Genomic DNA, 19,605 nt, shown 5'->3' with positions numbered 1-19,605 from the left:
ACTAATTACTTATGAATTGATTAAAAAATTAATTTTAATAAATCGCTTTTTTTATTTTATACACATTCATAAACTACATTACATTTTTGGTGGACAAGGCTGTATCTGTTTTATGCAGCGTTCTTCAATAATGAAAACTCGATAAGTTTTGGGATGGTTATTCGTGACGATCTTGGTGGCTTCATTGCGGAAAAAATTACTCCCTCCATCCCCAAAATAAGTTCCTCTTTGGGGACGGCACGGGTTTTAAGGAAAAATTGTAAAATGTATTGATAGTGGAGAAAAATATATTATAATTAGTATTGGGAGTGGTGAAAAAGTGAAAAGTAAGAATAAATAAAGTATTATTAGTGGTGGGGTAGTTGTCCAAAAATGGAAAGAAATAAAGAGGAACTTATTTGGGGGACGTCCCAAAAAGGAAAAAGAGGAACTTATTTCAGGGACGGAGGGAGTATTAAAGTTGTTGGCTTGTTGAGAATGAATGAAGGCGAGTTGTTTGGCATCAAGAAGGCTCTCTCTTGGATTAAGAAAAGGGGTTCCTCGAGTGGCTGGGTGAATTCAGATAGTAAGAGAGCATGCGATGCGATCAGCTTTTCGCAATAGAAACATCACAGAGATAGGCGTCCTTGCCTCCTACTGTCGAAACGAGTTGGCTACACTCCCAAGTTTTAAGATCAAGCATGTGAGCAGAAATCAAAATGTCATCGCTCATTGTTTAGCGAGAGCAGTGAGAGATCTTGTTGCACTTCATGTTTGGAGTGAACCACGTCCTTTGTGGAGGATCATCTTCATATACCATGTTTGAGTCGTCAATAAAGATATCTCTCTTCTTGTAAAAAAAAAGGATATAAATTATCTCCTTAAATGACTTTAAAATATGAAAACACAGTTTAATTGGTAATACGTTTCTCTCATATTAATAAATCGAGAATTCAAATCATTTTATGTGCTTGAACATGTACATCTAAAAATAAAAGGCGTTAATAAATAAAACTCTTTAAATAAATTTAAAATACGGAGTGTAGTTTAATTAGGGCTTGTTTGCTACGCATGATAAGTGTGGTATAAATACCTATAACATTTTAATATGTTTTATGCTTCTAAGTTCAATTTTTTTATAAATTAATGGCCCGTTATTTACTATTCATATATTTTGGATTTTGTATCACACTTGGGAGGTAACATTGTAATATCATTTTCAAATAAAAATGTTATGCATCATTGTAATAAGTAACATTATATTCTAATACCTCAATGTTTAAACCTTTTTACAAATATACCATCGTATGTACCTTAGATTATCTTCGTTAAATTTTAGATTCGTAGTTTTAATATGATTTCAAACTTAAGCTAAATTGATTTTGTATTTTTAAAATTATAAAAGGTATATATATTATATAATCAAATAAATAACTTCGTATATAGATGAGATCTTTATACCACATAAATATAAAAAAATAATCGTACGCAAGTAAATTAATCATTATCACATAAAGGTGAAAAAATCACAATAAATATTTATGTGCTTCAACTTTACCACTTGAGCGCTTCAACTTTACCACTTGAGCTAGGCCTCGTCGGCAACTTAAGCTAAAATAATTGAGTTTTGATATTCATGTAATAGTACTATATATATTCGATAATAATTCATTAAGATCAAAACAAAACCATCAATAAAAAAAGAGTTAAGTACCAAATATTCCCCTGTCGGTAGCGTCCCTTTCGCGTACAGGACTCTATAGTCAGGGTAAGCACTATTTACTACCTCAACGTGGCAAAATCGAACCATTTTTTCCCCGCCACTTAACGGAGCTTAACACCATTAGAAATATTATTTTTTTTATTTTTAATTAAGGTGGGGTCCAACTCGCCTTCTCTCTCTCAACTAGTATACGCCCATTCGTGCGATGCACGACTGACATCGTAATTAAACTATAAATTTAAATAAATAAATAAATAAAAATAATAATATAGTTATTAAATAAATTTAAAAATTATTTGATAATAAAAATTTGCACTATGCATACATTATTCATCATAATAAATTATTTTATACAAAAATATAAATAAAAAGTTATAAATTTTAATGAAGAGAAAATAAAATATTTTAAATTTTTCATAACTTATTCATTTTTGATGATTTTTATATTATATTAAATTTAAGATATATATTGATTATTTTTTCATGTTCAAATTTGATGATGCTTAGAAAATAATTACAATATAAAAAAGTTAAAAAAAATAGTGAAAATTTTGGTGGAAGAAAAGAGAGAAAAAGAGAGTGAAAATTAAGGTGGGGTCCAACTCGCCTTCTCTCTCTCAATTTCAACAAGGGGGCATTTGCTACTTGTCATTCTCTTCTCCTCGATCCAGCTCGACACAGCTCAGTCACCGCCGCTGCTCTATCGCCCCGGCAAGAAGCGCCGCCACCGATCATCCTCTTCTCCCCGACTCGACCTCAAACGCAAGATCCTCACTCATAGGCGTGAACCCTGCGTCGTCTCTTTCCTTGGCAACGGCAAGACGCCGCTGCCTCCCTCTCTCATTCCGACGACTGTAGTGGCCAGCAGAGCCAATCACCGCCCAAAGCCCCATCTCTCTCTCTCTAATCGAAGCAGTGGTTAGTGCACGGCGGCGGCGGCGCCTAACTGCCGCTGTCCGTCGAAGCCAGAGGGGAGGAGAAAGAGAGAGAGAGAGAGAGAGCCGCGAGACAAAGGGAGGGTGCGGCATGGTGGCTCTGCCCGCTACTGCCGGGTCAAGGACGCAGAGGAGAGAGAAGGCGGTGAAAGATAGGAAGGCAGGGGCTAGGACGCGGCGGTCGGCAGTCGGCGGTAGTTCGGAGCTACTGTCCGGCCGAACGAAGGGAGAGGGAGACCAGGGCGAGAGACGACGGCAGCCTTCGTTGCTGCTTGCCGGAATTGAGAAGGAGGCAAGTTGGGGCCCACTTTAATTAAAAATTATAAAATATTATTTATTCTATCGGTGTTGACGTCTGTTAAGTGGAAGGGGGAAATCGGTTCGATTTTACCACGTTAAGATAGTAAACAGTGCTTACCCTGACTATAGGGTCATGTATAAGATATGGACTTCATCGATATGGGCAAATTTGATACTTTAACCCATAAAAAAATAATTTTGAATTTAACATGTGAAGATATTGTTTGTTTCCGCTTCTGACTCCCTCTCTCTATACTATCGTTGTAACCTGTAAGCATGAACCGGCCGCAGTGGAAGCAACTTCTACGGCAGCTACCACCGCCGCCGAGTGCGGCGGCCGCCACCGCATTGCCACCGGTTATACGCTCTCCATTTTCCTTTGATCGAACGGTTTTCCCCTTTTCACCCAACATCCAATCCAAGCCACTGAGCTGCAAAGCTCAAGCTTTCGACGACAGTGATGAGCACTACTACTGCAGAAAGTCGCTCAAATACTGGGACAAGTTTTACCAGCGCCATCAAAACAAGGTTTTTTACATTTTCCCTTACATTGCTAATTATTGGACTCACCATTTGCATTTTTGATTCCTTTGTGGTTGCAGTTTTTCAAGGACAGGCATTATTTGGGTAAAGATTGGGGAAAGTATTTTTGTGGTGATGATGATGATGATGATGGGGTTTCTGCAGATGGGAAAGTGCTTTTAGAGGTAATTATAGAAATTATTAACATATGAGGTGATTTTCAAACATGTTGACTATACAATTTAGGCAGAAGTAACTTTCTTGGCATCATTTCATGATTGGAGTTTGTGAGTTAACTTCGATGGCTATTACATTGAGGTATATTTTGATGATTGACAGGTTGGTTTTGGAGCTGGTAATACTATTTTTCCTCTGATTGCTGCCTATCCCATGCTTTTCATTCACGCATGTGATTTTTCGACCGAGGCATTGAATCTTGTTAAGGTTTTTGTTCTCTCTGTCTTCATTGCTTTAGGGGATTAGAAGGTTTCTTGTTCTTGATAGATAGTCAATAGTCCTCCATTTTTCTCACTTTTGTTATCCTGATAAATGCAGTCTAATTCGAATTTTGATGTAAAACGGATGAATGTATTTACTTGTGATGTCACGAATGAAGAGCTCTGCGACAGAATTTTGCCGTCTTCTGTTGATCTTGTAACCTTGGTTAGTGAGTAAACTGCTCTTATTATGCTGTGAAGGTATTTGAAAAGCTCTTGCAGTTGCTTTTATGTCTTCCTCAATGTATTCTGCTGGTATCTTTATGCAGATTTTCATGTTATCTGCAGTTTCTCCAAAGAAGATGCCCTTCGTGCTACAAAATGTAAAGAAAATACTTAAGGTTGTTACGATTGGCAGTTGCTTTCATATCCATTTCCCTTTACTTTTCTGGCATTCATTTTCTTCATGTGAGATTATGTGTGGCTCGTTTTCACAGCCAAATGGTCACGTTCTAGTCAAAGATTACGGTGTTGGAGATTCTGCACAAGTAAGAGCTTATTAATATTTATTTTTATCATGTATCTGCTATTCGGATTGGCATGGATGCTAATATGTAAATGGGGGCAATTTTCTTAATTATAAGAAACTGGTATGAAATAACTTTCTTGTGTTCAGTATCTTGAAAGTCATCGATTATGATATGCTTATCAAACTAGTCCACACTTCCACCTCTTCATAATCGGACTAAGTAGCTCAAGTTTGCAGGTGAAGTTAGAGAACAGAAATCAGATGATCAGCCATAATTTTTATTTTAGAGGCGATGGCACTGTGAGTATCTGTACCCTCTTAGTTTTGTTCAGCTACTTTTTGACACTCGAATTTCAATGATTGTTGGTTTGTTTGCAGTGCTCATTTTATTTCTCTGAAGATTTCTTGTCAAATTTGTTTACGGAAGCTGGTTTTTGTATCGTGGATATGGATACATGCTGCAGACAAGTAGTGAACCACTCTCGAAATATGACATTTGACCGGTATAACCAGATTTTGCTAGTTCTGTCGTTTGTACCTTTTGTTCATTGCTTGAAGCCGTTATTTACTGGTAGAAGAACTTTTCTGTATAAAATGTGATGGCAGTGGGGTGGCAGAAGGGTTGATTGGCGACTTTCTGACTATTCTCCTCGTTTGCAGTTTATTCTTGCTTTTCATTAACGGATTTCCTGATTCATACTGTTAATTAGGCGTTGGATACGTGCCATCTTCAAGAAGATCGACTCTTAATTCCTTGCGGCAGTTTGTCAATTTTTACGAGCTTCGAAGGGTTTAATCCTAGTTGTGATTGATACAAGAAATGATTACAAGGTAACATATTTTTTCAATTAGTTCTCAAGCAGTTCATTTGTTGTAACTCATTAATATACATGATGGTTAGCTAAGAAGCTCCATTTCAGGGAATATGTTATGCTTCACATTAATGGATGAAAGCAAGCTGACAATGGGCCCGTGAATATCTTAAAATCTTGAAGTTGCTGATCTTTTGTTTTAGGAAATGAATCATCCACCAGCTTATGTGTAAGAGAATATTTAAACGATAAGTGCCTTTGTAAGGTTGGCAGGAAAAATTAGTCATGGTATTTATCCCCGAGAACGTTGTAACACCTACATAAACTATTTAGAATACAGCTGAAATAAGATACGACAGCCCGTTTGGTTTGCTACCCCTTCTGTTTTGGTACTCTCTTGCTCGCTCTTTCTCTGTGTTTGTGCTCGAGTTTCAGGTTCTGCAAAAAAGGAAAAAATAAAAATGTGCATCTCTCGCCTCATCTAAGGTTTTCGCCACCAGCAAGTGCTGGACATGGTATAGACTGCTTCATCTCCATCGTAAGTACATTTTGTTTATCGGTTTATTCTCTCCTGCATTTACCGATGATAAAATATTAATGTTTGTACTATTGAAAGATATTGTTCTGATTGTCACACAACTTTCTGAGGTTTGACCGTACACGAGCTTACCAGTCGTCCATGTATTGGAGGTGAGCGGTCTTTACAAATTTGAATTGGTGAATGCATTTAGTAGAGTCTGTCTTCAGGTTTGATCTGTGAGTCTGTTTCTCTTATTCGATGCAGTTCTGGTAATATCACTGAATCAAGGTCCGGTCGATCTCTCTTCCTCAGTTCACAGCAGTGTAAGGCCAATTTCGCCATGGCTAGGGCCTCCTCGACTGGCCAGTCTTTCACTGTCTGATCAAGCACCTCTGCAAACTTGCCGTTCTCTATTGCCGTTTCGACTAGATGGGTCAATCCCATAGCTGGTTTCGCGGTAAGAATTTGCAGCAGCACCACACCGAATGAATACACGTCCGATTTCGTTCCCAACATTCCAGTTTGCTGGTACTCGGGATCTATGTAGCAAAACGTGCCCGCTGCAGCAGTCATGCAGCATTGAGTGATGGAATCAGCTACTGACGGTGGGACCAGCCTGGATAGGCCGACATCGCTGATCTTACTCACTAAATTCCTGTCTAAGAGGATATTGGCCGGCTTGAGGTCACGGTGCACGAGGGGCTCTGGCCTTGTCCGATGCAGGAAATTCAGGGCAGTGGCGATTTCTACAGCTATCCGGAAACGGGCCCTCCACGATAAAGGAGGGCTGCCGTTTAGGCAGTTTAGCCTGTCTTCTAAACTGCCGTTTTCCATGTGCTCATACACGAGGCAACCGTACTCAGGGCAAGCGCCTAAAAGGATAACCATGTTGGGATGCCTCATACGGCTCAGCACCTCGACCTCTCTCTGGAACTGCTTTTCGCCTTGTGACATGTCCGGCCTGAGAACCTTAATGGCAACGGGTGTGTGATCAAGACTTGCTTTAAAGACAGGCCCATATCCGCCCTCACCGATCTTTTCTGAACCAGCGAAATATTTTGTGGCTTCTTGGATTTCCTCCATCGTGTACTTTCTGTATTGAACCTCGGTATTTGCTAGTGCGTGAATCGCCTTCTCCTTTTCTTCGGCCTCCACTCTGAACTTCTTCTCTGCAGACTTTCTCTTTTCCGACTCCAGCTCTGCTATGCGTTGTGCTGTCTGTGCAAGCTCAACTGCGGCCTTGCACTTCAACTTCTCCCTCTCAACCATGGCCAATGCAGACTCTTGGGAATGGTTACCGTCTCCTTGGCCGCCGGCATCCTATGACAACAGGTAAGTATCCATGAATACCTAGTGTTTATTTTCAAATTAGAATCTCTCCATTGAGCATGATTGCAACTTACAAACCTTATCAGTAGCCGTCTCAGATTCTTGACAAACTAGATTATACATCATTGTGATTCGCTTCATCTCGTGTTTTAATCTTCTGAGCTCGTCCTCTACATCCTGAAAAGATAAGAGATTCTTTGTTGAGCGCGCTACCATCTCTTTTTTCATACAATGACCGAAAAAACTTTTGAACTTACAGCTGTTTGTGAGCAGATAGAGCTTCTCGAAGATAAAGACATCCGGAACTGGTCCAGATGTTCGTACGACACATCCGAAGGGAAACTCTGCATATCCGAATGATCACTCGAAGAAGCCATGGAGTACTGTGGACTGTCCCTGGTTCGAACTTGAAGATTCTGGTTCCTCATAGATTGTAGGATATCTGACACATCGGGGTCTAGCTTCTTGGGCCGAGGCATATGCCCGGTTTCACTGTCGCTGGCCCCTGAGACATTGCTGTTGCTGTAATAGCTGCCTAAGCCGATAGATTCATAGCTAGTGTTTGCTGATCCCCTTTGGAGAGATTCATTTGAATGCTGAGGTGAAGGTATTCTGCCAAAAGCCCAGTCCCTCGGAGTGATCTGACGAGACTCTCTGCTGTTGAAAGGCGACGCATTCTTGCCCCCATCCAGATCGCAGGCGTCAGAGACGGAGCTTTTCCAGCTCTCCTGACTGCAAACAGACATTGCCAATCAAGATAAGAAACAGGTAATCTCCATCATTGTAATTTCAAGAATGAATTCACCGCTGTAGATGAAGTTCTTACGGGCGAAATTTTGAAGGAAATGAGCTGTCTACTGAGCACGAGCTGGCTGTGCTGCTGGGGGTCCCGGAATCATTGGCAGATTTCAGTTTCTGCGCTTTCGACTTTGACACAGAGTACACGTTGCAGAAATCAGGTGCAATTTTCATCAAATAACTTGGAACATCCGGATTCTTGAAGGCCCTGAGAAAGAGGAAGTCATCAAGAATTTTGTTTGAGAGTTCAAATCTCCCACTTGGAAGCATGTGAAAAATGCAGCTCTGCTTGTTACCTTGCTATGGCACCTCGACTCGAAGTGCCTACAACCACGTTCACGATAGAGTTCCGGCTGGCATACTCTGCGAGCGTGCTTGCCACATCGTTGCCTTGCAGAACCACCTCTTTCGAACGAATCTGCAGCCGCCACAATCACCAAGAAGAAAGAAAACAAACAAGGTAAGTTCATCATAGTTTCATGGAATTCGATTATCTTTTCTTGTGTTGATAATACGTAGATGCAAAAAAGATGTTGCACAATGCTGCAATAGAGGATCTGGCTCGGGATTAGGGTTCGTCGTTTTACCCCTTTTCGAGCACAAAAACCGCGGTAAGGAAGGAATAGTTGCTGTGTTTCAGCTGGAGTTGGCTCTCTGCCCTCTCTAGGAGCATCATCTGCAGATATAATACCAAAATTAGCAGTGCTTCAAGAAGTAAACCTTCAACTTATGAAATCGTATGAAATTATTATAAGAATAATTAGATTTTATATTTTACTGCATGGCATTTGTGATTTAATGGAGATTCATAATCTATATTGAAAATATTTGTTTCTATTTAACCAAATTTAAGTCTTTGATCATCAAACATGTTTATTCCTTTTACATATTAAATCATATTGCTCTAAAAGATATATTTGCATATTTCAAACATACATCCAAAACTCTATTGGAGATATAAAAAACAATATAAGAACATTAAAGGTAGTCTAGCTATTTATTGGAGAATTAATCACATTTTAAGTTTTCTTAATTTCTAAATTACTTTTTAATCAAATTTGAAAGAGAATTCCATCATTAAATCAAATTCAATATTTACAACAACTTAATAATTATTGTAATTTTACCGTAATTAAGATTTTCACAGAAATTAAAGTTGGTGCTGCAACTTGATGACGTAAATTTTCATAACGTCATTTCAACTATGGTAAAATTACAATAATAATTAAATTTGTGTATTTTGTATTCATAACGTGATTTTAACTATGGTAAAATTACAATAATAATTAAATTTGTGTATTTAGTATTAACTTTAAAGTTGGTGTGCAAAACCAAAAATCGATCAAAGTTGGTGTATTTTATATTTGACCCCCAATAACTTTAAATTTTTTTAAAAAGGTGAAATACATGAAATTTTCAATATGAGAGAGAGAGAGAGAGTACGCGAATCAGGGCCATGTTGGATTTTAACGTGCACGAGGAGAATGTGGTTATCTTTCAACCTCAATTTTTCGAGGGCCCATTTCACGGCGGATTGGCTGTTCTTGTCTTTGTCGATGCCCACCGCCGTCGATATTCGGCTCTCTTCAAACATATTTGCCATTATTATTTATAAATCTATCTCTATATATATAGCATATGTTACAACGTATAGAAATTCCGGCAAGGCGGAGCAGCGGTGGCGCTGGACAGCGGTGTGGTGGCTGGTTGTGCGCTACCGCGGCTGCTCAGCCATGCAAGAAGACCAGCCGGAGAAATTTTGACGTTGTTGTCGGGAATTTATGAAAATCTTTTTGTGTTTTTATTAACTTTTATGACTATATTTGGGGTAGGGGTTTTACTCCCTAGGAAGCTACGGGTGTTCCGTGAGATACGGATCGTTCAAATATAGTCAACATTAATTAATATACTCAATAATAATCACAATTTGTATTTTTACAACAAAAATATGATTATATATTCTTTTTAGATTTTGATTTGATTTTGGGACTACGTAACTCGGTTTTGGGTTAGTTATGATATCATACTAAGACTAGGGCTTAGGCGGCCACTCAATGAGTACTAGTATTTTCTTTCATTCATATTCATATCTATACTATATTAAAAAGTTAAAGATTTTAATTTGAAATCAATTTTAAATTTATTTTAAAATTGAGTGATAATTTTATAATTAGAATAATATTGAATGTTCATTTGTAATCTACTATATTTTTTCTTTTTATTTCCTTTTTTTTATCTTTTTTTTTTTGTTTTATTTCTTCCTAAAACTATGAAATTCGACTAATTATAAAATTTTTAATATGTATATTAAATTAAAAATCACAATAAGAGCTTTAATTTGATACAGATTTTATATAAATATTTGATATATTTTTAAAAAAAATCTCTTTTCTCTCATCTCTAATCTTTTTTTGAACAAATCTATTTTTCAGTTCTTTTTATTTTCATTTTTTAACCTTTTTTTTACCTTTTGATAATATTAATTTTTATTTTCGTAAATTCTTCTTTATTTTTTTAAATATTCAGTTAAAATTATTTTGTTGTATTATATTTATAACTATGATAATTAAATTAGTAATATTTTTTTTTATAAATATATAAAAATATAAAAAAAAATTCACGTGCATTACATGAGGTTTAAGTGCTAATACAAATATACTCTTTAATTTTTGTTTGTTTTATTTGAGGACGTTACCATGAATGCATAAATAATATACTATTGTTTTAGAGAACCTACTGAAATTTGAAGTAATAATCTTTCGGTTAGGATATCGTCACTACACTAATAGAGTTGCATCATGAGAGTTTTTTGATATGTTTTCTACTTTTGTACTCGTTTGTTTGAGGTTGAAATTGAGATTTTTTAATAGCCAGTATTACTGTATTAGGGATATATACATAATGAAATAATTTAATACGCACAAAGTTTAGATGACACACTCTAATCTATATATCTATATAATAGATGTGTTTTACTTTCGTTGTCCCGTAACAAATGTCTACTTTCTAAAAAAGAAAGTGGATTAGATCATTTTTTACCTTTTAATCATTTCTACCTAAATTTTATTCCCCTCACAAAATAAAAGTAGGTTCACTTTTTTTTTATCTTTTTACTCTTTAATCATATCTATATAAATTATCGTGTTGGAAAAAAAATGAACACTTGTTATGAGACGGATGTAGTACTTTTTTATGTGAGACTCTTTTTGGCTCATTAACTAAAAAAAAAAACACTCGTGCCAACCTTGTCTGAATTTTATTTTCGTACATGGAGGAAGTATTAAAAATAAAACAGGTGGGACTTATATAATTGTATTCGATTTGATCATTTCTGCTAAATAATAAGCAAACAAGCTAAAACTATCATAAGGAATAGAATTTATACGTCGAAATCACTTTATTTAAATCCTTAGTGGTGTACAGTGTACTCTTTCGAAATATTACATCAACAAAAAGTATACTTTGTAACATATAAATAATAATCGCATTTATGTATTTAAGTGAACCAAAATATTCATGGTGGGGCAATCGTTATCTTCATAATGTGGGCATGAAGCTCAATGTGATAATTTTTTTTTTTTGCTTTTGGTATATTTATAAGTGGAAAACGAGGTTCCAACTTCCAATAAGACGTAAGACGAGTGACGTAAAAATGATGCAATTTATAATTGTTGATTGTTAAGAAGAAACAACTTTTATTTTGGTCTTTAGTAATTAAAATTTTATTCCACCGAATCTTTGTCTCTATTTTGCTGCATGAGCATAATGTTTGCTAAATAACTTTTAATCGAGCCTATAATAAACATTCTACTATAATTTCTTTGATCAATTGCTAATAGAAGCAAAATTCGATTCGATTTCAATTCTAAACATGCATGTTTTTTAGTTATTTAAATAATAAAATTATTATTTGATTTTATGATAAAATAAACACAATTATTTTATCTAGTATATATTGGTGGATCATGTAATGAATCTAAACTTCAATCACTTGGAAAATTTTATACATAGAGATTACACAACGCATTTTACGTCTCTTTATTATCCATAAAAATTAGCTCGAGTTCTGGTTTCATTGTTGGTGTGTTTACTTTGATGGATAAATTTATCCATGAAAAATAATGGATAATACAAATTTATGCTTTAAAATGTCTTCTTTCTTTTTCAATATTTTTCACAAAAGAGATGTTCACCAATTTTCCTTCCTTATTTTCACTTTGAGGATGGATAATATTATCCACTCAAAAATGGAGATATAATATTATCCATCATTGAAGTGAAAACAAAGAAGAAAAAATGGTGAATATCTCTTTTGTGTCTAATATTGAAAAAGAAAGGAGACATTTCAAGACATAATTTTCTGTTATCCTTCATTTTTCATGGATAAATTTATTCATCAAAGTAAACACAGCATGTGAGTTTTTAGTTATAATTGTTATAAATATAAATTGTGTTTATTTTTATTGTTCAGATTATAGGCTGAACGAAATTTTTTAATGAAATATCGAATGAAAAATACAAATGTATCGAACATAGATGGCAAGAATTCGATCGGATGATCAGAACTCATGAACATATATGTATAAAAGTACATAATTTAGTCGAATGATCGGTAATTGAAAATTTTGACTCGAATATATACAATCGAAAATAATAAAAATTATTTTTAATCATTTTAAATTTGATTTTAAAAGTAATCATACGGTTAAAATTCAAACTATTTTTCACAGAGTAATCCTAAAATTTGTTTCATTATTTCAGGGTAATACTTTCATACTATTTCTTTTAAACGTTAAAAAAGCAAATTTTCTTTGTAACTAAAATTATTTGAAAAATGAACAAAAAGGTAAACAAAAATTAGCTAGCTTAAACTCTCTCCCATCTATTTCTTTCTAGCTGCGGATCTCTGGAAAAGGTCATCCCTCATACATCTTCTTAATGGATCATGAGACCAATTTTAAAAAAAGTTAATTATTTATTTGATGAATGAGAAAATGAGTTTTTTTTTTTTTTTTTTGAGGGAAGAAAAAATGAGTTTCACAAAAAGCGTAGATTGTAAAAATAACTATTCATGGAAGTATTTCTAAAATTAAATTAAGAAGATATTTTAAGGACGAATCAAACCAAAAAAAAAAATGTTTAAGAAACGAAAAGAAGGGAATACTTACTACTTTACTAGGAGTTTAGTTCCTCGAAATAAAATAAAATGGGAGATTAGTTCATACCCTCAAAATATAAATCGACCTCGTGAATTTACTAAAATGCGCTTTTCCTCTCCCGAAGTGGAAACCTAATTTCTTTAATCACACTTTCTCTTCCGACCGCACTGTCGCTGCGCCGTCGTGCCTCGCCGCCGCCACCACACCTCAATAGGAGAGAGAGAGAGAGAAAGAGAGAGAGAGAGTATAAACAAGTGGCGTAGCACCTATTCAAACATTCTGTGGTGGCGATTTGGCAAGGATTGTAGCAGATTTACAACTATGGGCAGTAGATTTGTATCTTAAATTATTTGATTGGGAGATGTAGACACGAATGAGCCGGCGGGAGTGTGGGCCAGCGGAACCTTCCTTACCTATGGATTTGTATTTGTTCTTTTTTTGAAGTAATATAAGTATAGATTTGTAAATAAAATATTTACTGATATTATCTCTTCTTTTTTGAGCAAGAAATATTTGTTGGTTTTCACTCTAAAAAGGAATAACTACTACTCCCTCCGTCGCACGAATTTTGACACGTTTTCCTTTTTGGGCCGTCCCACGAATCTTGACACGTTTCCTTTTTTGGCAATAATTATTACCTTATCTCTACTATTTTATCACTTTTATTATCTTATCTCTCCTACTTTATCAATTTTATACTTTATTAATTACACACTTAAAACACTAATCTACAACTCCTTAATTCCCGTGCCGAACCCAAACGTGTCAAGACTCGCGGGACGGAGGGAGTAGTATTTGTTTTCTAGATTCCTATTTTATGTGAGATTTTATTTTCTTGAGAATGATTTTAAATAGAGAATTGGATAACTCATAACCATAGAAATTTTCTTGAGTTTTAAGTGCCTAATTTAGTAATGGTACATAGGGCTGTAAATGAACAGAGCTACTCGTAAGTTATTCAAGATTCGGCTCGAAAAAAGTTCGTTCGGAGCTCGATTCGATAATAAACGAGTCGAGCTCGAGCCTAATTTCGAGCTCGAAATTTTTATTGAGCTGAGCTCGAGCCTGACAGTGCTCGGCTCGTTGAGCTCGCGAACATGTTCGAATTCGATTGTTCGCGAACATATTCGCGAGCTTGTTCACGAACCTTCAGTCGAGCCTTCAATCGAGCTAGTACACGAGCCTTAAACGAGTCGAACTCGAACTCGTGTAACATATTAATTAAGAAGATTTTCTTAAATTTATAACAAATTCGAGCTTGAACACCATATATACAAACATCTAACGAGCCGAGCTCGAGCTCAAGCTCGAATTCGATATTATCGAGCATCACCCAAGCCGAACTCGAACCGAGCCCGAGCTTAGTAAGTGGATGACAAGCCGAGCTCGATCTTCAAGATAAAAGCTCGAATCGAGCTCGAGCCGAGCTCGAACACCTGAATATTTAAACGAGCCGAGCTCGAGCCTGCTAGTATTCGGCTCGGCTCGGCTCGTTTACAGCCCTAATGGTACATGATGCATTAACTAATTTTATCATATTCAAAATCTATTCAATTAAAAATTCAATCCCCAAAATAAAATGAAATCTATATAAATTCTGTTGAAGTACACGTGTTATGCAGTCAAATTTGTTGAATCGAATTAAATACGTTTTGTGACGTGTACAATTTTATCAACGTGAGAATTAATTATGCAAACGAATTTGTTGAATCGAATTAGACACGTTTCGTGACGTGCACAATTTCGTCATCCTGAAAATTATTTGTAGTTTGATTTCTAAAGACACATTTTGTGATTTATTATAGTTATGAATTTATAACTATAAAAGGTAGGGTTATAATTAGAAATTAGATTGTTTAATAAGAATTTTCCAAAGCTTAAGATCGACTAGATTCAAATAAACTTCTACAATTTATCACTCATTTAAAAATAAGATAAAACTAGTTTTAAACTGATCTTTGATTTGACTGACACTAATCAAAATCTAAATTAGATTAACTTCAAATTACTGATTCTTTTTCCATATGGGGAATCGCTTCCTCACTTACAAGTTACAACTACAACCACAACCTTTCATTTAAAATTAGATTATGGAATATTGCATCTATATATTAAATAAATAAATAAATAACTGGCGCCTGTCGAGAGAGGACACGTGGCGTGCTTGAGGTCCATGTCATGAAGGTACACGACCCCTGAAAATATTTATTGTAAGCACAATCCTAAGATGATTATGTTTTTTTCTCTCTTATATTTTTCTGTGTATATTTTTCGTTTCCTTTTTCTGCTCAGAAGCATTGATTGGAGTTAGATAATTGAGTCTACACGTGTCCTGTGAAGCAGTTCTTCAATTTACTAAAAAGCTTTTCCACACACTTCTCTTTCTCTCTCTCTGTCTCCACCCCCTCTCTCTCCTCTCAATCCCTCAAAGCTGAGGTAATTAGCTAAATGATGTAAAACACAAAAAATCTGCGGTGGGGGGCATTATTACTGAGCAAAGTCGAGTCATTTTCAGTTCTTGGCATGTTAATGATGCTTCATTTCGATTCTTGGTGAGATTCCTTTCACATCTCTTCTTTACACTTCGATCCCAGTTGAAAAAATTGGTTCTTGGATGTGGTGGCTCAGTCCCTTTTGTTTTGTAATTTGTGGGTTTCTTAGTTTGTGAAGAATTTTTTATCAAAGATTTAATCATGATTGTTGTTGGGGGAAATCGGAGATTTGTTTGATTAATTTATAAAGGAACGCATGTTGTTTGAGAGGCTGAGAATTGTTGCCTTAGATCCATGAAACCCGTATTCCATGTGGCAAAAAGTTGGCATCTTTCGAGGGTTTTTTCTTGTGAATCTTTTTTCCGAGGTTGTTTTTTCTCACGAGTTCTGTTTCTTGGATTTGGATAAGGGTTTGGTAATTTGTCCTTTTCTGCGTCTCTTGAATTATATTAGAGGGGGTTGTGATTTCGTGTTGTGGAGGAAGAATTCGTGAGCTCTGGATATCAGATTCTTGAAAAAAAATCATCGTTTGTTAGGGTAATTAATTAATCTGGTTTCTTTTTCAGATCTCTATTGTATCAAGTTGTGAATTGAATTGAATTGAACCTAGTTTTGCTCTGTTAATTTCTTGGAAAACTGTTTGTCTTGATTCTTGTGGTGTAACTTGTTTTACCCTTTGTTTAGTTTTTCGTGAGGCTGGATATCGGCTTGTTTAGTTCTTGAATCGGGGCATTTCAAGCTCGTGATCTGGCTAATGCATGTATTCGAGAATCCCCAAGGTTCAGTTAGGAGGTCGTGTAGCCTCGAGGAAGGAAATTGATGGACGGAATGTGTCCAGCAATTGCGGTTACAGTTAGCTTAGGTAGTAGTCCTGCGTGTGAAACTCACAAGGAGACCGCACGGCTCAAGCTGGAGACGGAGGCAGCAATGGTGCTGGATGATAATTCTTGTTCTAGTTTGGATAATGATGTCTCGGTAATGCCGGGAGTAGGTGAGGCGAAACATGATCTGTCACAGACGAGGCGGATAGCTGAAAACGGTCAGTTCGGTAGTGATGTTCAGGAAAGTGAGGAAGACGAAGTCCTCTCTATCGGGGAAGACCCTAACTTTAGTAGTGTGGAGTTGCTACCCTTAGATTCTAGCTCCAATCTAAGCGTGCCTTTAGACACCGCACCGGAGTCCAGCTTACCCATTGCCGTCGAGATTGAGGGTGTTGATAATGGTCAGATAGTTGCAAAAGTCATTAGTGTGGAAGAGAGAAACACAAAGCAGAGGCTATCTCACGATGCCCTCGCAGTAGCCACTAGACAAGATGAGGAGTGTTCAAGCGGGCCTACTATAAAGGCTTCAGTAGTTTCTCTCAAGCTATCCGGTGAAAAAGATCCCAGCAAAGGTGGGGTTAAGAGTGTCTATGAGCTTGATTGTCTGCCTCTTTGGGGTTCGGTGTCTATCATTGGACATAGGCCGGAGATGGAAGATGCTATCGTGGCTGTTCCTCATTTCATGAAAATCCCCATCAAGATGTTCATTGGGGACTATAAGATAGACGGGATAAGTCAAACTCTGACTCACCTCACTTCACACTTTTTCGGGGTATACGATGGCCATGGTGGATCTCAGGTATGTAAGGTTTCTCTATGTCGAAAAACTTATTTTCTCATCATGATAAAATAAATAAATAATTGCTTATTACGTGTTTTTACTCGTCTTTTTTTAGTGTGTGCAGGTTTTTGTTTGTGTGTACATTGGTATATAAAATTCTGTTTCGCTTTATTTAGAATCTTTTCGTTTGCGGCGCTTGTTTTATTATAATATGCTTTTAGACTGTTGCTTATGTTTTTTTGGGAGGGTGATTTAGTTATATTTGTAGCTAGAGATCGGGAGGTAAGTTTGTTGAGAAGGCAATGACTTATTCTCCTTTTGCCGATTCATATCACTAATAGCATGAGTGTTGTAGGTGGCAAATTATTGTCGTGAGCGTCTCCATTTAGCTTTAAAAGACGAGATAATAAATGTCAAAGATAATCTGGTTAATGGGAGCACCCAAGCCTCCCAAGATGCTCGACAGGTGCAATGGGATAAGGTCTTCAACGATTGCTTTTTGAAGGTCGATGGTGAGGTCAGTGGGAAGGTGAGCCGAGCCATCCCTGTAGAAGATGCAAAAGTGTCTAATTGCGCCTCTGAACCCGTTGCCCCTGAAACTGTTGGATCCACAGCGGTTGTTGCTGTCGTTTGTTCATCCCATATTATAGTTGCAAACTGTGGAGATTCGAGGGCTGTCCTTTACCGTGGTAAAGAACCAATCACACTATCGGTCGACCATAAAGTAAGCTTTTATGTTCGTTAATGTTTGGCGCCTTGTTTTTCTTGCATTTTGTCGTTCTCTAGGTCAAGTTTTGTTGGCCGCCCCCGATTTACACGTTGCAATTTCGCTTTTCAGCCAAATCGGGAGGATGAATATGCTAGGATCGAGGCGGCTGGTGGCAAAGTCATACAATGGAACGGACACCGTGTTTTTGGTGTTCTCGCGATGTCACGGTCTATCGGTACGTCATTTATTTATTATAGTTCTGACGCATGGCGTACGAATGTCTCATTGCGTCATCCGTTTACGTATCTCGTGCACGTGCATATAGAAGTTAATATTACACTACGTCATCCATTTACGTATCTCGTGCACGTGCGTATAAAAGTTAATATTATATTCTTCATCGACGTATGCAAGATCCGATCGGGAATTACGGGATTGTGAAACTGGTTCGATTAAGTTTTATTTAAAAGCATGGCCTATTGATTAAGTTGATTGTTGAAAATTAGATCATAATTTATTTTCCTAACGCTGGTGCAACTCGACGTCGTTTTGGAAGGAAATCGAAATGTTTAAAGACTTGCATCTTTGATTTCCTTTTACATATTTGTAGAGCACAAAAACTTGCGTAAGACATCTAGACGGGTCAAGATCTGTCAGTCAAAACGGGTCGAGATCCGTCAGACGCCTTAAATATCGGGATTCAAGTCCACATCTAATGGCATATCTATAATTTTAATTGGTGCATCATGACCCAGCCAAGGGTATTATAGTCTTTTCACATTTTTAATCTCGTCTTCGCCTCTTTTTATTGATTGTTTCGCTTGGTCGTGCGACAGGCGACAGATACTTGAAGCCATGGATCATACCGGAACCCGAGGTGATGTTCGTCCCTCGAGCTAGGGAAGACGAGTGTCTTGTCCTCGCCAGCGATGGCTTGTGGGATGTGATGACGAACGAGGAAGTGTGCGACCTGGCACGGAAACGGATCTTGATCTGGCACAAGAAGAACGGGACGAACCCGACTGTGGACCGGGGCCAGGGAGTCGACCCTGCGGCACAAGCAGCAGCGGAGTACCTCTCGAACGTTGCCCTGCACCGAGGTAGCAAGGACAATATATCGATCATCGTTGTCGATCTCAAAGCTCAAAGGAAGTTCAAGAGCAAATCTTGAAGCCCAGGTACTGATATAGTAGTCTCTTTTTATACAGCACAATATATATTATCTCATTATTACATAACTTGTCCATTTATTTTTCATATGGGCTTGAGTTGTTTATGAGAATATAGTGTATCAGTAATGTAACATAGATGCAATATGAGAAATGACCTTTGTATGAATTTTTGGCTACGATCAAAATTCTGTATAAATCTTAATATATTTTGCTCCCTTAATATATACTGATGTATGATTTTACTTCAGTCATGCTTTATATTATGGTTAATATCAATTTTTTCAGTCGAAAATATGTGGGATTTTTCGAATATGTCATATTGATTCCGTTTTTAATTGAGGATGGATTTCGTTTTTTCGTTTTCAATTAACAAATTAGAAAAGCTAAAGTAGTAAAAATTGTGACACCATTCTGAGATATTGGCAGTGGGATTCTAATCTTTCGATTTATTGCAATTAGAATAACTCTTAAATTCAATCGATTTTGTGAAATTCATTGTGCTTATAAAGTATTGGTGGACGTTTGCAAATTTTAACTTTTGCTTTTTCAAATTAAGAGCTCGAACAAGACGAATTTGTTTGAAATTG

At 36.7% G+C, this 19,605-nt stretch overlaps 3 protein-coding genes and 1 long non-coding RNA gene across 8 annotated transcripts; 3 read left to right on the top strand and 1 right to left on the bottom strand.

The window, feature by feature from the left end:
• The first annotated feature begins 3,135 nt into the window (after positions 1–3,135).
• On the top strand, positions 3,136–5,612 carry LOC130991125 (uncharacterized). Of its 3 annotated transcripts, XM_057915248.1 has the most exons (10): positions 3,136–3,465; positions 3,540–3,644; positions 3,799–3,903; positions 4,015–4,122; positions 4,226–4,297; positions 4,394–4,444; positions 4,663–4,725; positions 4,804–4,928; positions 5,136–5,256; positions 5,346–5,612. In XM_057915248.1, exons 1-9 carry the CDS (start codon positions 3,214–3,216, stop codon positions 5,173–5,175), a joined length of 921 nt encoding a protein of 306 aa, XP_057771231.1. In that variant the 5' UTR covers positions 3,136–3,213; the 3' UTR covers positions 5,176–5,256; positions 5,346–5,612. The 3 variants fall into 3 exon arrangements, with proteins under 3 accessions (XP_057771231.1, XP_057771232.1, XP_057771230.1); XM_057915249.1 differs by lacking the exon at positions 4,394–4,444; XM_057915247.1 differs by having other exon boundaries at positions 4,226–4,444.
• Positions 5,504–9,724, bottom strand: LOC130991104 (U-box domain-containing protein 35-like). Of its 2 annotated transcripts, XR_009091071.1 has the most exons (8): positions 9,328–9,724; positions 8,472–8,560; positions 8,181–8,302; positions 7,913–8,092; positions 7,344–7,818; positions 7,165–7,263; positions 5,908–7,077; positions 5,504–5,808 (listed from the first exon to the last, which is right to left on the bottom strand). XR_009091071.1 is itself a non-coding variant. In XM_057915246.1 (7 exons), exons 1-7 carry the CDS (start codon positions 9,485–9,487, stop codon positions 5,965–5,967), a joined length of 2,238 nt encoding a protein of 745 aa, XP_057771229.1. In that variant the 5' UTR covers positions 9,488–9,724; the 3' UTR covers positions 5,907–5,964. The 2 variants fall into 2 exon arrangements, 1 of the variants encoding a protein (XP_057771229.1); XM_057915246.1 differs by lacking the exon at positions 5,504–5,808 and having other exon boundaries at positions 5,907–7,077.
• Positions 7,716–8,747, top strand: LOC130991162 (uncharacterized). The gene is made up of 2 exons (XR_009091092.1): positions 7,716–7,854; positions 7,929–8,747. It is a non-coding gene; the product is annotated as an uncharacterized LOC130991162 (long non-coding RNA).
• A 5,531-nt stretch (positions 9,725–15,255) lies between the features above and the next one.
• On the top strand, positions 15,256–19,265 carry LOC130991078 (protein phosphatase 2C 16-like). Of its 2 annotated transcripts, none has more exons than XM_057915244.1 (5): positions 15,256–15,595; positions 16,220–17,155; positions 17,493–17,861; positions 17,976–18,081; positions 18,683–19,265. In XM_057915244.1, the coding sequence occupies exons 2-5, from the start codon at positions 16,355–16,357 to the stop codon at positions 19,015–19,017; spliced, it is 1,611 nt and encodes a 536-aa protein (XP_057771227.1). In that variant the 5' UTR covers positions 15,256–15,595; positions 16,220–16,354; the 3' UTR covers positions 19,018–19,265. The 2 variants fall into 2 exon arrangements, with proteins under 2 accessions (XP_057771227.1, XP_057771228.1); XM_057915245.1 differs by having other exon boundaries at positions 15,594–16,072.
• Positions 19,266–19,605: the final 340 nt, after the last annotated feature.

This window comes from Salvia miltiorrhiza, chromosome 1 (genome assembly GCF_028751815.1).
Source record: "Salvia miltiorrhiza cultivar Shanhuang (shh) chromosome 1, IMPLAD_Smil_shh, whole genome shotgun sequence".
NCBI classification, from domain to species: domain Eukaryota; kingdom Viridiplantae; phylum Streptophyta; class Magnoliopsida; order Lamiales; family Lamiaceae; genus Salvia; species Salvia miltiorrhiza.
This window is presented reverse-complemented; position numbering and strand designations above follow the sequence as displayed.